At 49.2% G+C, this 15,482-nt stretch overlaps 1 protein-coding gene across 1 annotated transcript in view; it reads left to right on the forward strand.

Moving 5' to 3' along the window:
• Positions 1-922: 922 nt before the first annotated feature.
• Positions 923-15,482, forward strand: part of FGF9 (fibroblast growth factor 9) — a 33,169-nt gene continuing 18,609 nt past the window's right edge. Inside the window, exons 1-2 of the mRNA XM_065730114.1 lie at positions 923-2,017; positions 7,697-7,800. Of these exons, the coding sequence (XP_065586186.1) occupies positions 1,741-2,017; positions 7,697-7,800 (381 nt within the window). The 5' untranslated portion in view covers positions 923-1,740. The remainder of the gene's footprint in view (positions 2,018-7,696; positions 7,801-15,482) is intronic.

Below are 15,482 nucleotides of genomic sequence, written 5' to 3' on the forward strand. Positions count from 1 at the left end.
TCCCTCCCTTGCAAAAATAAAATAAAACAGATAAATAAATAAAAAGAGCGTGTCTTCAGGTTTTGCATTTAATACCAAGGAGCCTCCGCACTGTGCCCGGTTCTCGAGCTCTTCCAGAAGGAGAGAGACCCTTCTGTCCCTTTGCTAATTAATGCAGCTATATCAGAGCGCGGCGAAACAACAATAACATCCATCATCGGCATCACGAGAAGAAACATAAATCCTCTCTCCCCCACCTCCCCCCTCCCCACCCCGACCCCGCTTCCAGTGGCTCTCTCCTGGCGGTTTTAAATAACTTCTGCATGCGGGAGGAGAACACTGTTGGCGCCGCAGGGTGCCCCAAGCGCTGCGGGCGGCGGGGGCATGAAGCTTGGGGCACCCTGCGGCGACCCGGAGCATCCCCTACAATCAGCGTGGGGCACTGCGGGGAGGGCTTCGGGATCACGGGGAGAGGGGAAATCATGTGGAGCGGGACTGAACCACGCCCCTCCCCCCTCCTCCCCCACCCTTAAAAAAAAGAAAGAAAATGATATGAAAATTCTCCCAAACTTCCCATTGGTCCTTGCCAATTCAAGTTCGCACCCCACTTGGCTGTAAATATGGGGAGGGGTCGCGGGGGGATGCTGAGTGCGTCCTAAAGCACAGCCCGCAGGAAGAAAAAAAAAATTAAAAAAAATTTAAAAAAAAATCTCGCGGTGGTTTCTTTGTGGTCGGTGCCCCCCCCCGCCCGCGCTGCCGCAGAGCAGTAAGCGCCGTGCCCGGCGCTGGAAGCGGTTCTGTATTGCAGCAGGTAGGGCTGAGCGCTAGGACCTCGCAGAATCCTTCCAGCAGCACTCAGGACTACCTTAAACCCAGCCCAATGCCTCTTCCTGCGCCACTCTGCGTGCTGGATGGAGATCCACAGTCAAGAGCCGCAGCTCAGTGCTGGAGTACAACATTGCCCAGGGAGCCCTGCAGGAGCAACACCTGTTCCGAGCCAGCCAAGAGAGACACCAGCACTTGTATGGTGCTGCTTTGCTTGTGGATCGGCAATACCCCCAAACCAGTGGACATCTGCTGAGCCTCCTGAGAATTCTGGATAATAGATTTGGACGTCAAAAGTTTTTTTTTTTTTTTTTTTTTTTGCTTTTTTTTTTTTCTGCAAAAAAAATTTTTTTTAGATTTTTTTTTTTTTTTTGGGATTTATCTCAGCCAACACCGTGAGATCCCCCCCTCCCCCTTTGCGGGATTCATGCTGATGTATGCAGTCTGTTATAGAGTAAAAACAGCGCATGCCTTTCTGGAGTCAGAATCCATAAATCCTGACGTAGCCTGTGCATCTTAAAAAAAACCCCTCTACCGCCTAGGTATTTAAGTTGCTATGGTCATTCTATTCTTAAACCAAATGGAGAAACTACGGATTTTTTTCTTTATTACGGTTGGATGGGCTGAAGACCTTATTGCTTGCTAAGAGCTGGGGATATATGCGTTTCTATAGATATACACATCTATATGTTTATAAATATGTCAGTGTGTGAGTATAAAGTGGTGGTTTCTTAGACTAACTGGTTTGACCTTGAACCTGTACCAGTCAAAGCAGAATATTACTTTTATTTATGCGTTTAATGGATTGAAGAAAGAACATTCTCTCTGTAAACCGCGCTAGGGAGGGGAGAGGAGTGGAATATACCTATCTTATATCTCCTGGGTTTGGCACCATCATTACTGTTTATTCTTATTCTCTAAAAGCAGAATCTTCTGATGGCTCCCTTAGGTGAAGTTGGGAACTATTTCGGTGTGCAGGACGCGGTGCCCTTTGGGAACGTGCCCGCGCTGCCGGCGGACAGCCCGGTTTTGCTCAGTGACCACCTGGGCCAGGCTGAGGCAGGTGGGCTGCCCAGGGGCCCCGCGGTCACGGACTTGGACCATTTAAAGGGGATCCTCAGGCGGAGGCAGCTCTACTGCAGGACTGGATTTCATTTAGAAATCTTCCCCAATGGTACTATCCAGGGCACCAGGCAAGACCACAGCCGATTCGGTAGGTATTCTCCTTAACCCTTGAGGGGTCATGTGATGGAATAACGCGCTGGGACCGCGGGCGGGGGGGGGTGGGCTGCGGGCGGAGGGGCCACGGAGCTGCCCGGGGGCGAGCGGAGCGCGGCGGGGAGCGGCGGGTGCGGGGCCGGGCCGGGGGGTGGGGTGGGGGGGCCCGTGCTCCGCTCCGATCCACGCGGGGAGGAAATTTCGCTCGGGACGTCTCTCCCGAGCGCCGCGATTTCGCGAGTTTAAAGGGGCTTTAATCATTAACCGCTCCGATTTAAAACGCACCGACTTTCCCGAAGGGAGTGGCTGCCGTCCCATACGCAAATGCACGAGGCTTTTCCTCTTTCGGTTCCTTCTCGGTTACCTGCCCGGGCCGCGGCCCCCCCCACCCCCCCATCTCGGTGCGGGGCCCTCCCGGCGGAGCGTGCGCCCCTCCCGCGGCGATCCCTCAGCGCTCCGCGTCTCTCGGTCTCTGCGGCTTCAGCGGAGGGCTTTGCCCGCACCCCGGAGCTATGGGGGGCGAGGGGGGAGAGCAGCCTATGGGCCGGGGACCGAACGCACGGAAGCGGCTCGGAGCGCCCGGGGGATCCGGGGCTGTGTGTTCCGGAGGGGTGAGGGCAGTGCGCCAGGCTGTAAGGCGCGGCGCTCCGCGCTGCGGGAAGGAGTTAACTCGGGAGCGACCCAACCTGACAGCGCTCGCACTCGGTCGTAAAAACAAAGTCCCGTGGCGAAGGCTTTTTTTTTTTTTGCCCTGTTTTTTTTTTTTATTATTATTATTATTTTTCCTCGTGTTTTAATGCCAGATGTCGAGCGGTACCTAAACTGCGTTTTACGGCTTTGTGAGCCGTGTAGGCAGTCGCGGTGTTGCGGGAGGGGATCCCCGCAGGGCGCGGAGGAGCTCTGCGCCCATCGCCGCCGCCCCGCGCTCTGATGGGGAGAGCGGAGCGGAGAGAAAGTGCGCAAAGTGCCCTCGCGGTGCGGAGAGGCGGCGGTGCAGCGCGGTACGGCGCGGGGAACGGGCGCATTTCGCACGCACGGTGCTTTTTTGGGGTTTATTTTATTTATTTATTTATTTTCCCCTGACACACTGAGACGCAGTGAATCGCTGCCGCACCGCACACGCACACCGCGCAGCGCAGCGCGGGGCCGGGCCCGGCAGGTGGAGGGCAGCGCGGCGGCACCGCGGGGCCACGGGGGTGGGGGGCGGGGAGCGCGTTGCGGGACCCTGCCTTTAAAAATGGCTTGGCGGCCGCTGCTGGGGGGCTCCGGGGGCAGCTCTCGTGCACCCCAGGCATTACGTAGATTTTTTTCTTTTTTTTTTTAACATTATTTTTATTTATCCCCATCGGTGTGGTCCTTCGGGCGAACCGACTCTCGGTTCTCCCCTCCCGGTGTCTCCTCCACGTTCGCAGCCGGAGCCAAGGGATGCGCTGGGGCTCCGCGCTGCTCTGAGCGCGGGGAGCGGCGGTGCCGTACCGGTGCCGTACCGGTGCCGTACCGGTGCCGTACCGGTGCCGTACCGGTGCCACTGTATCCTCCCGGAGGTGACCGAGCGGCAGCCGCTATTCGAGTTTTGGGGTGATGATGTCCGGGGGCTGCCCGGGGGGAGCGGCGAACTCGGAGCGTGTGAAGGAAACCTGCGTGAACGGAGGGTTCTGTGGGGGGAGGAAGTTTTCCTACAGGAATAAGGACAAAGAGAACCCTGGGGGCTGCGCGCAAACTCTTCTCGGGGCTCTGTACGGTGGGAATCCCCCTCCCCGCACACACACACACACACACACACACACACACCCCTCTGGAGAGACATCAGATAAGAGCAATTCTTTTGTGATGCGATGTTGGATGCGTGCCTGTGGCATACAATGAGCCGAGCCATGTTGTATGTCTCTACTCGCCCGGCTCCGGCAGCCCGGCGTTTCGCAATGCCCGCAGCAGCAGCAGCAGCAGCACTCGGAGATGTCCATCTCGGAGGGAAAAGCTCCCCGGGAGGGCACGGCCTGGTTCCCCCCGGAACGTGGTTGTGGGTGATCAAAGCCGTATTATCTCTTCTGGGTGACAAAAGGGATTATTTATTTATTTATTCATATTTTGATGCAGTCTCCTTTCGTCTAGGGCATTTGCCACACAGTGGAGTCATTGTAAATTCAGGAACTCTGTGAGAGCGGAGAGGCGTGCCCCTGTGCGTCAGCACAAGGACTGCATGCACAGCATTAAAAAAAAATAATAGGAGCGTGCAGGGAAGGGGAGGGGGGGAGAAAAAAAAAGCTGTCAGCAGGTGAAATCCGCTCCCTGGAACCTGCTGTGCTGTGCTGCTGCCGCAGGGAACCGCCGCGCTCAGCGGCTGCGAGAGGGACCGGAGGGGGCACCTCCACCCTGGGGTGCTGCTGGGGGTGGGGGTCGCGGATCGGGGCTGCACCCCTCTCCGAGCTCTGGGTGCGGGGCAGGGATGATTGCACGGGGCTGAGCCCTCGGAGGCTGGAGAAATGGGGGCGGGTTTATAGGGGGTGAGTTCGAAGGGGATGGGTTTATAGGGGAGAGGAGCGGCCCTCACCCACCCTCTGGTCCAGCCCCTGGATAGGGTCTGCGCAGCTCTCCTGAAGTGCCCTCATGAGAGGCTGGGGGGACGATGTACGCTGTGACAGCCTAGAAGTGAAGCAGGGCCGCGCTGGCTCTTCGGGGGGCCGGTACTGTCTGCGCTCCGGTCCTTTAATTGGAACCGGGCGGGGGAGTGGGAGGAGCGGTGACAGCTGGGACACGCGGGTGCGTCCCGGCTGAGAGCTCTGCCACTCAGAGCCCAAGCAGGGCTGCTGAGAGCCGGAGGCGGGGGGGGGGAAGCCCCGATCCCGCTCCCTTCTCGGTTCCCCTCTCCGCAGATGCCGACTGCACTGCAGCATCCCGCGTACTGCCCGCGGGTCCGCTCCGTCCTCCCCCGTTCCTCACACTGCCGTGGCTGCTGTTTAGGATGCACAGTGGAAGCTGTGCTGCTTTGATCCGACAATAGGAAAAGAGTCTATATATAGCAAACGACCGAAATGTCCAAAGGGCAGAACGAACCAAGGAAGTTGCAAAGTTGCTCACTGCTTAGAGCTGGGGGAAGTGCATCCTGTAGCGCTGCACATTGCCACAGCCAAACACAATGGAAGTCACAGTGTCATCTTCTGTGGGGGACCTGCGACGTGGGGATGGCGATGGGCCCGGCCCCATGTGCTCAGCACACTGTCCCACACCCGAATTGGGCCATAGCAAAGGAGGTGCGTGGAGGGCTGCTGGGGATGTGCAAGGAATCATCCCTCCAAGCGTTCTTCTCAAGTCCTTTGTGGGTCCATCCCTTGGAGTGGTTTCACAAAAGCAAACGTCCATTGTCTGATAAGATGATGCTCAGGACTTCGTGTACTGAGATGCGTTTCCTCTCTCCTTTTCTTCTCTTCCCCACTGTCAGCTATAAATAGGATGGTAGCTTGTAAAGTTTGGAGCTGTCCTGATTTTCCTTTGGCCCAGCCTCATTCTGAGGGATGTCTATTTTAATATCTGGTTCAGGTGCTGCACACTGTGTGTATGTTACAGAAATGATGAAGTGAAAAAAAAACAACATTGGCCCAAACCATGCAACATATCAACTTGCTTGTGGTTGCATGACTGGCCTCAGATATTCTCTTGAAGCCTTCACAGCACAATGCTTAATGCTGTGAAGAGGTTTCTGACTGTTTTAAATGAGCAAATCTCTATTCTGATCCCAAATATATGGATGCTCTTTGCCAAATTCTCCTGGTACACTTGCAATGGGATGTGACAGTGCTTTTTGTTCCTTTGACACACTCAGCAGCATGCACCTGAATATTTGAAATGAGGACAGCAATTACAGTCTATGCTCGTATCGATGTGAAAGATGCCAGACTCACAGACTTACACCATGGGATAATACTTCACATAATGTTTAACTTCAGTTAAAGTTGCTTGGTAATACGTATCAAGTAATGTGATCATTTGGTAAAAGCTTTATGGAAAAAGGTTTAGTAAGAAGTCTGGATATATTGCACGGCCGGATATAGCGGGAATGTTTAGATTGTTTCAGTGGATCGATTGTATCTGTGATACTGTGCACACCGGATGAACAGCACGGTGCCGCTTTTTATTACTTCAAAAACTTCCGTAATTACTAAATAGTTCCTCCCAGTGTTTTAAGATTTGTGCATATGTAGAGAATAATTTAAGATGAACCCTTAAAACAGGGTTATCAAAACAATAGACTGTGGCATTTGTAGTGCTGAATAATATATAAGGCAATGATCAATAGTCCCTTGCAGGGAATACATTTCATCTTTACATTAGCTTGGCCGTAAATTCTCCCTGTTGGCTTCAGCTTGTGCTTTGTTAAATTTATGCGATTCATGCCTGCTATTGATTAGTGCACAACTATTTTGTGGGAGATGCCAAATTAATTGTTCCAAAAATCCATGAAAGTGCTTTTTTATTGGCCACGTGAGGCTCAACACACACTACGCTGTTATTTTATTGTTTCATGCAAATATAATTCCCATCGAGCTTTTAAAATAGTTATGTGGTGTGCTTAGACATGAGAACTCACAAACTCCATTGGAAATGCTGCGCTGGGCTTTACTTTGTGGCTTGGAACGCAGTGTGCTGTGGTCGTGTGGTGCTTCTGAGCGGGGCTGGGTCGCTCTGCTCACTGTGGTCTTCATGAACAGTCTCAAATAGGGAGTGATCCCTGTTTGTTCCTTCTGTCTGTGGGCAAGGTCTGGCTGGTAGCATCCTCACTTGAGAGGGAAAGGCTGCCAGAACACTGAGCTCAGACCCAGAGGAGGTGGTGCCTCAGTTGGCTCTTGCAGTACTGGGCACATGGATGCTGAACTTGGGAGCTCTGCAGAAGGAGGGTGAGCTTGTCTGCAGAATGCCCTATCTGTGGGGCACAAACATCTGTGTAAGCTCGCTGCTGCATATACAGGAGGATGGGTTTAGAGTACTTCAATTTTCAAGTTTGAGATGAGTGGAAAAAAAAATCATACTGGTGTGAATAATATCTAGAGAAATAGGTGTGAGCCTCTGGACTGTGCTACAGATCTCATTTCTCAAGCCTCTGAAGATGACACTGTGAGTAAACCTTTCCACATATTCCCAATTCATTGATGCCTGGAAGTAGAGATCTGGTTCCATGTGTGAAGTTCTTTTCATCTCACAATGCTGATTCAGATGTAGTTTTTATTTTTCCTTCTTTTTTTTCTTTTTTTTAATTTACTTGGCAAGACAGATTTCATAGATGCTTTAATAATGGTAATTCTGTCTATCCTAAAACAATTTTTTATCAAATGCTTTATGTGTTGTGCAAATCACAATACTGACAAGTCTGCAGTAGGGCGCAGCTTCAGTTTTGTGTTCAGAAATGACAAGAAAGCGTGAGGATAATCTTTTAATTTGACACGTTAATACTGTCTGCAATGCATCCTTTGAGCAGAGATTAAAGGACTTCACTATTCAAGCATCGCAGTTTAAGGTGCATTCATTTATTCCTCATCTTCGTCCAACCAACTCTGAAAATTGAAAGCAGGCCCTTGGCACCAGCTGCTTGTCACTGAGGGATCAGTCACATCTGGGAAAAAAAAAACAACTTCCAGTGCATACAACGTGTACATTGTGTGCCTTTTCCTGTATGTTCTAGGTATACTGGAGTTCATCAGTATAGCAGTGGGCCTGGTCAGCATCCGAGGAGTAGACAGCGGACTCTACCTTGGAATGAATGAGAAAGGGGAACTCTACGGCTCGGTAAGTCCCCAGCTGTCCTAGGAGGTTCTAGTCTTGTTCTGTGGCAAGAATATCTGGTAGCTCCTGCAAGGCCTTGTTGCTGTGCGAGCACTGCTTGAGGAATCTTAATGTCTAACAAGAAATAAGTAGTGTGGAAGGGAGAGAAAACGGTGACAAAATCCAGAATGGGTGATAATGTGGGCTGATGGTAATGTGGGTATGAAGAGTGGAGACTGCTGGCCACTGAAGACTGAAGGATGTACTGTAAGGTTTGTAGGTGTGCCCTTTCTGTGGAGGCTGAAATGAGACAAAGTCACTGTGTTTTGCATGTAGGCAGAGAACTTGCTAGGAATTGACAAAAGTGAATTGAGGAGGAGGTAAAGGGTGGCTCGTGTGGGTAAGAAAATATGAGTAGATAAAAGTTATTAAATGTAAAGGAAGGCAAAAGACTGGGTGGTCGTGTCCTGAAAGTTCAGCTGGTGCTTCCTGTGGGGTTCTGGCAGGAGCTGATGATGGGCTTGGGGCAGGAGTAACACTTGGTGCTTCTGATGTGGGAGTAGAATGGTCGCCTAGTCTGGTGTTTGTGTGCGCTATGTCCCTTCCTTTGGACATCTGCTGTGGGTTCCCAGTGAGGTACATTGTAGGCAGTGGGTGTCTGACATGGAGTAGATAACTCAGTCAATAGAAGACAACCACTTCTAGCAGGCAAGTGCCAACTTCTGACAATGACAAGGATTGGAGAAAGCGCTGTGTTGGAGGAAGAGGTCTTTGTGCATTAAAGAGTGTGGACAGCAGGTCAAGAATGGTGATCCTCCCACTCTACTCTGCCCTGGTGAGGCCTCACCTGGAGTATTGTGTCCAGTTCTGGGCTCCTTGGTACAAAAAAGACAGGGATCTCCTTGAAGGAGTCCAACGGAGGGTTACAAAGATAATAAAGGACATGGAACACCTCCCTTATAAGGAGAGGCTGAGAGACCTGGGTCTGATCAACTCTGAGAAAAGAAGACTCAGAGGGGATCTGATCCATGTCTATAAATATCTAAGGAGCAGGAGGCAAATGAGTGAGACTGGACTCTCCTCAGCAGTGTGCGGTGATAGGATGAGGGGAAATGGCCACAAACTGAAGCATAGGAAGTTTTGCACAAATGTGCGTGGGAACCTCTTCACAGTGCAGTAAGGGAGGCTTTGTGCACTGGGGCTCTTCAGAGGCATGGAGGAGACGATGGCAGAGATCAACCAGAGGCAGGGCCTGATGGCATGAACATTGCAGAGAAAGACACTCAGTAAAGAGCTGAACTAACAATGTTGTCTTGGGTGTGGTTGAAGTCCCTTGTTTCACGGGGGAGTAACTGGGAAATAACTGAAAACTGTAACTGAGAAAAGTGGGAAAACTGTGGGAGTTAGAGGAATATGAGAAGATGATGATGAGCAGATGAGAACAGGAGTGAGAGTCCAGCTTCCCAATGCATGATCCACAGAGGAGTGGTAGGAAACAAGACTATAAGATGCAAGGGTGTCCAGTTTGACATATCTCTTTCTTGTATTACCATGTGTGAGAGATAGAAGGCGACTATCTTAGAATCATAGAACTATTTGAGTGGAAGGGAGCCTTAAAGGTCATGTATTCCAACTCCCCTGCAATGAACAGGTGCACCTTCAGCTCCATCAGAGTCCAGAGTCTGTCCAGCCTTACCTGGAGTGTCTCCAGGGATGGGGCATCCATGATCCGTATTCTGAGCAAAGAGTAAGTTAGAGGAAGAAGCCAGATTGTGCACAGCATGAAAGTGTATGTGGGAGGCAGAAGAAGAGGTGGCAGAATCAGGGGCAAAGCTGGGATGGAGATCGTGTGTAGAAGGAGGAAAAGGGGAGATACAGAGATGACAGGAACCAGTGAGTGGGAATAGCAAAATGAAAGGGATTTAGAATAAATGGCAGTATGAGGGAGGAGGGGGAGGAAAAGGTTACAAGGATGGAGGGGAAGAGAGAAAAGGAATAGATGCAATGACAGATGCACACAAATCGCCTGTGAAGATTGATGAAGTTTTCTTAAGTCAGAGTTCCTGTGCAGCTGATCCATGGCATAAAGGAGTAGCCAACTTGTGAGTACTTGTATTGCAGTACAAAGGCAGAAGAGTAATAGTATTGTGAATCAGTAAGGTTGAAAATCATCAGTAAGAGAAATAATTTTAAAAGATAAACAGTCAATGAAACAGTAAAATTATTCTGTTTCAGATATTCAGAAAAAGAACTGCAGAAATGGCTGGTATTGACAGAGCTTAAATGCATGGACTTTGAAGGCTAATGTCAACGTTGTTTTTTCAATGTAATTTGTATTCTGTGAGAGCAATTTTTTTTTCTAAGAAATCTGCATAAGAAATTCTTTGTAAATTACTCAGCTCACTGTATTGGTAAAATAGCTGTTCCATGAAGAGCAGTGCTCACAAAGCCCAGTTTCCTAAGGATTTGTGTCTCAGTCCCAGGCATGGGTCTCCCTTACTTTCTCTCTCTGCAGAAACACAAATTCCCTGGGTTTTTGTGTGCCTGTTAGAGAGAGGCAGTGTTAGATGTCCATACTTTCTGGATTGCTGTTTTGCATGGAGCTCACTGCTCCCAGTGGGATGTTCAAATGATTTCTCTACTTTACTCTGCCGCTGATTAGGTACAAAACTGATAGGGACTTAATTTTCTTGAAGACCTTTGCCTCTTGATTGAAACTGGTTGAAAAGCTGAGGAGGACTGGCATGCAGGCAGACGAATGGACAGTGTAATTGGATAACCTCTTTTCCCTAATAAATGAGGCTAAAAATATGAAGCCATTCATAATGGAGAAGTGGCAATCTATAGGGCCAGAATGCAAAGTTCAGGTTAAAATCTGATGGATGATATGGCTTATTGTCAGCCTCCAGAGATGGCACATGCTGAAGAGTGATGGTAATTGAATTACATTACTTCCAATGAAATATAACCTCTAATGGCTACTCAGTGTGATGATGCTTTAAAGCCTTGTCAACACTAGCAATCCTAGTGCCTATATTTCAGCAACTGTCAGCTATGGTAGAAACTCTGAGATAAGCAGCCCTTAGAACATGTTTTCATGTAGAAATGGCTGAACATTTTTAAGTGATAGCATTTTGCATTTGGTTTTGGTGAAAAAAAAAGGATGATTAACTGAAAGTGAAGTTCTCTGCTGGGGATAGATGCAGTTTGAACCAGAAACAAGTCACAGTTTAGGCAAGGATAGAGAAGATCATTTTAAATGAAATTAGTGTCTGCTGTATGACTGGCTGGGGTTTAAAGTTGTCAATTGGATGAAGCAGGGAGGTCACCATGGCTGTACTGTGCTGCAGCACCACCAAGGTCTCCATGCTGCTGGGAGCTGGCTGTCTGTTGTGGTTCCTTTGCAAAAGGCCATGAACAACAGCACTGGCTTTGTCATGGAGCAGTTACAGTTGTGAAGCTGTGAACATGCTTTGTAAGTTGGGAAAACTGCTTCCCACTCATAACTGAGCATCAACCTATGAAATCCCTGTCCTGCTCTGCATCAGCACTGTGGATCTATCTAGGTGTGTTTCTGCCACACTTGGTGTTGCTGTAGGAGGTGCCCCATGTCTGTAACAGTGTCAGATTTATATGCAGATTTTTGTATGAGAAATTTATTAGGTGCAATCAAATCAGATCCCTGAAAGACACGTCCTTCTACATACGTGTTTGAAACATTTGGCACAGGAAGATTTTTCCCAGTGCATTTGTGGTGCTGCTAGGGATGGGACATATGGTGAGGCAGAGCAGCCAGGATGGGAAGTTGCTGCCAATTTTCTTGAAAGGCAACAGGAGAGGCAGTTTTAGTGTATCTTGATCCAGACATGTTCCTCTTGGCCTTCTGAAAGTGCTACTTTCCTCGTAAATCTAAATTAGCTGCTCAACAAACACAATTCTCAACTTGTCACCTTGGCAGGTGGCAGTTCATATTGCATCTTCTGGTTCAAAAAGCTCAGTGACTGTCATGCTTGGGACTCTATATCACCGGGTGGTTGTTCTCAGGTTCCCTCTCACCCCATGGATTTAGCTAGGCAAAGCTGAAGGCTCAGCAAGGAAGCCAGAGGCGGCTGCGTAGAGCAGAGTTGGAGCTAGCTGGTGACAGCAGCCTTCCCTGCTCCGTCTGGCTCTTTTCTGCTCTCCATTTACCTTGCCTTCCCCTTGCAGCCTGCAGCTATGACTCATCATGTTTCACAGCAGCTCCCCTGCTTGTCACTGAGGAGGAGGAAAAATCAAAACTCCACATAGGATCCAAAGAGACATGAACTCCTTTTCCCTCCCTGAGTGCCGAGACGTTCTAAAACCTCTGGCAAGAGTGTCAACAAGTGTGTTGTAGCTGTGCTCCTTGGTGCTATGCAATGAAGATCTTCATGCTCAGTCCCGTGACCCTCAAGCCTTTGTGGGCTGTCCCCAAATTCACACTGCTCCACACCTCTGCCTTGTGAGTACCCACAGTTGGCACTCACATGGCATGGGGTTTCCATCCTGGGCTGTCCTCCTGGGCAGTCCTTGTGCTTCCTTGAGCATGACAGGACCATGGGACATAGTAATTCTATATATTCTGTAATTCTATATCATCGGTAAGGTTGGAAAAGATGACCACTAAGATAATCCGCTCCACCATGCCCAATAACCATATCCCTCACTGCCACATCTCCATGTTTCTCAAACACCTCCAGGGACAATGACTCCACTGCCTTCCTGGGCAGCCTATGCCACTGTCTCAGCACTCCTCAGTAGAAACTTTTCCTGATATCCAATCTGAATCTTCCCTGGTACAATCTAAGGCCATTCCTTCTTGTCCTATCACTGTTATGTGGGAGAGAAAGCTGACCTCCACCTTGCCACAACCTCCCTTCAGGCAGCTGTAGAGAGTGATAAGGTCTCCCCTGAGCCTCCTCCAGCCTGAACAATCCCAGTTCCCTCAGCTGCTTCCCAATAAGACTTGTGCTCCAAACCCTTTGCCAGTTTTGTTGTGGTTTTGACACCTTCAGCCCAGATGTCCTCTGTGTCCTGGACTCTCCTGATATAGTAGGGTGTGCTCCATCTCTCTGCTGGTGTCTCTGCCCTATTTGTTTTCCACAGTCACAGAGCTTCCTCTTTTCTGAAAACACTGGTGTCCTCACTGCCCCTTGTGTCATTGGCATGTGGCAAGAGGCAGAGCTGGTTGGATAGTGGGGAGGAAAAATGAGAATGGGAAGGTATGGAGCAACTACAAAGGCTGCTGTGCTGTGAGGAGGAGGAAGGCAGAAGGAAGCCTGTGGTCTTGTTGGGGAAAGGAACAAAGTTGGGAGCATGTGGAAGCAGAGGGAAGAGTAGTTAAAGACTTAGGTGCCTACAGAACAGTTGGGAAAAAGCCAGGGAGCTCAGATTTGGAGCTGGGGAGTGAGGCTCCTCACCTCTGCGATTCAGACTTACAGGTATATGTGGCACAGTGAGACTTAGGATTGCTTATATATAATACATTGCTGTCCTTCAAAATATTAACTGGAATGTTGTTTGTCCCAGTGTTTTTGGGACACTGGACCTGCCTTTTGCTTCTGTAATTCCTGGGGAAATGGTGGAGGAAGGGAGAGAGAGTGCTGTCCTTGAGGAAACATATTTTCCCAGTAAGTCTGCAGGGAGGTGACGATACGCCTCTTTATTGTCCCAGCAGCTGCACCTGCAGGCACTGTGTGCTTGTTTGGGTCCCACAGTCCAGGGAGGATTGCAGTATAGAGAGAGGTGAATAGAAGCTTTTGAGAAAAAAGGGACGTGTTTTTGTAGTTTACTGGAAATGGTGTAGGTATTGCTGCAGTCTAGAAACATATTTTATTTTCCCATGCAAATAAGGGAAGGGAATTGCATGGCCCTTCCAATGACAGGGCAAGGTGCACGAAAACAGTGTGAAGAAAAAAAAACAGTGCAGATGCATGTTGGGAACAGTGCTGGGACTGAGTGTGTGGTCGGTGCAGGCATCCAAGAATAGGACAGATAATAAAGTTACCCTGCGGAGTTGTTGACACTTTCCTGTTAATGTTAAACACCTCTCATCTGAAGGGTTCCACAGGCTTCTGAATTATTTATTTATTCTTTTTATAACATGGATTATCTGTCCGTCAGTGTGTATGCAGGCACCTGTCTCTGAAGTGAGCCTGGGAAGAGGGCAGAGTGATGAAGATACAGACTTCCAGGCTGAGAGTGGTCAAAGCCCAGCAGGGACAGCAGTTCTGATAGGGCTTGAAACACTCTTCTACTTTACATGTAAAATAAAGTGCCTTTTGCTGAATAGTGAGGTGAGAGAGGCAGCCCCTGGGACAGATGAGCTGTGGGGAGCAGAGTGATCTGGCTTTTGACATAAGCGAATTGTGCAGGAGAGTGTGGCACCCTGTGATGAACTACACAGTAGTGCTGGTTAGCAGCAGCAGTCCCTCATGCTTTCCTGAGTACCCATAATCTGAGCAGTACCGTTGCAAGAAACAGGTTTGCAAGTGGGTTTGAAACAACAGGCTTTGAGATTTGAAGGGGGTGGGTCCATAAAGGTAATTAAAAACTTCATAAAGATACTCTCAGCCCAGAAAGCCAACAGTATCAGATTATCATTATTATCAGATCTGATTATTATCCCTTACAGATAGTTCAAACTGGCAGTGATGATATCTCTGAGAGAAGATTGAGGGGTACCAAAAGGGACTTCAGGGGACTGGGGCAGTTAGTGGATGAAGTGGGGGTACAGGTGGTGTTTATTTCTTCCGTGTCAGTGAGGGATACTGAGAGGACCAGGAACACTCATCTATTAAATAAATGGCTAAGAGGCTGGCACCACTGCTTGAATTTTGGCTTTTGGTTTACTCAGCACCTGGACTGATGGCTGCTGATGGGGTCTACCTGGGTCATTGGGGGAAAAGAATTCTGGCCCAGGATCTGTCTGGGCTCATTGACAGGGCTTTAAAATGTCTATGTTTCTATGAAGGGGGTAGGGGTGATAGTAAGCCTGCCTGCAACAAAGTGTGGGACAACATAGCTAAGTAAGAGGTACGGGGTGCTGGTGGGGGCACTCAACCTGCTGCATCCTATGATGAATATTCTAGGCAGCAAGATGTTGCAGCTCATCACAGGGTGTTAAACTAGATTTGATGCAGGAAGAAGATGTACTGCTGAGGAGCAGAGAAGGGTCAGGGAGCATTGTTGCTTTAGGAAGCAGTGGGGAAAAACTTCGGATTTTTCCCTGAGGTTTTTGGGAGGGCTCCTCTAAGAAGATAATGCATTATAAAGCCCAGCTGAAGTGCCTCTATACCATTGTACCCAGCATGAGGAATGAACAGGAAGAACTGGAAACTATGGTGCAATTAGAAAACTAGGATCTTATTGTTATCACAGAAACATGGTGGGATGATTCACACAGCTGGAATGTCATGATTGAGGGCTACAAGTTTTTTAGAAGGAGACAAGGTAGGAGAGTTGCCTTGTGTGTTAAGAAATGGATAGACTGTGAAGAGGTGCCCCTGAGAAACAGTCATGTATAGGTTGAGAGCTTTTGGTTTAAAATTAGGCACCAGACCAACAAAGGATATTTGGTGTTCAGGGGAGTCTGTTGACAAGGCCTTCTTGGTTCAGTGATGTCACACTTATAGGCTCTCATCCTTTTGGGGGTTTCAATCACCCAGACATCTGCTTGGAAAACAACA

The sequence above is a fragment of the Cyrtonyx montezumae genome, unplaced genomic scaffold, assembly GCF_038088225.1.
Source record: "Cyrtonyx montezumae isolate F1298 unplaced genomic scaffold, pur_monq_1.0 scaffold_12, whole genome shotgun sequence".
NCBI lineage: Eukaryota > Metazoa > Chordata > Aves > Galliformes > Odontophoridae > Cyrtonyx > Cyrtonyx montezumae.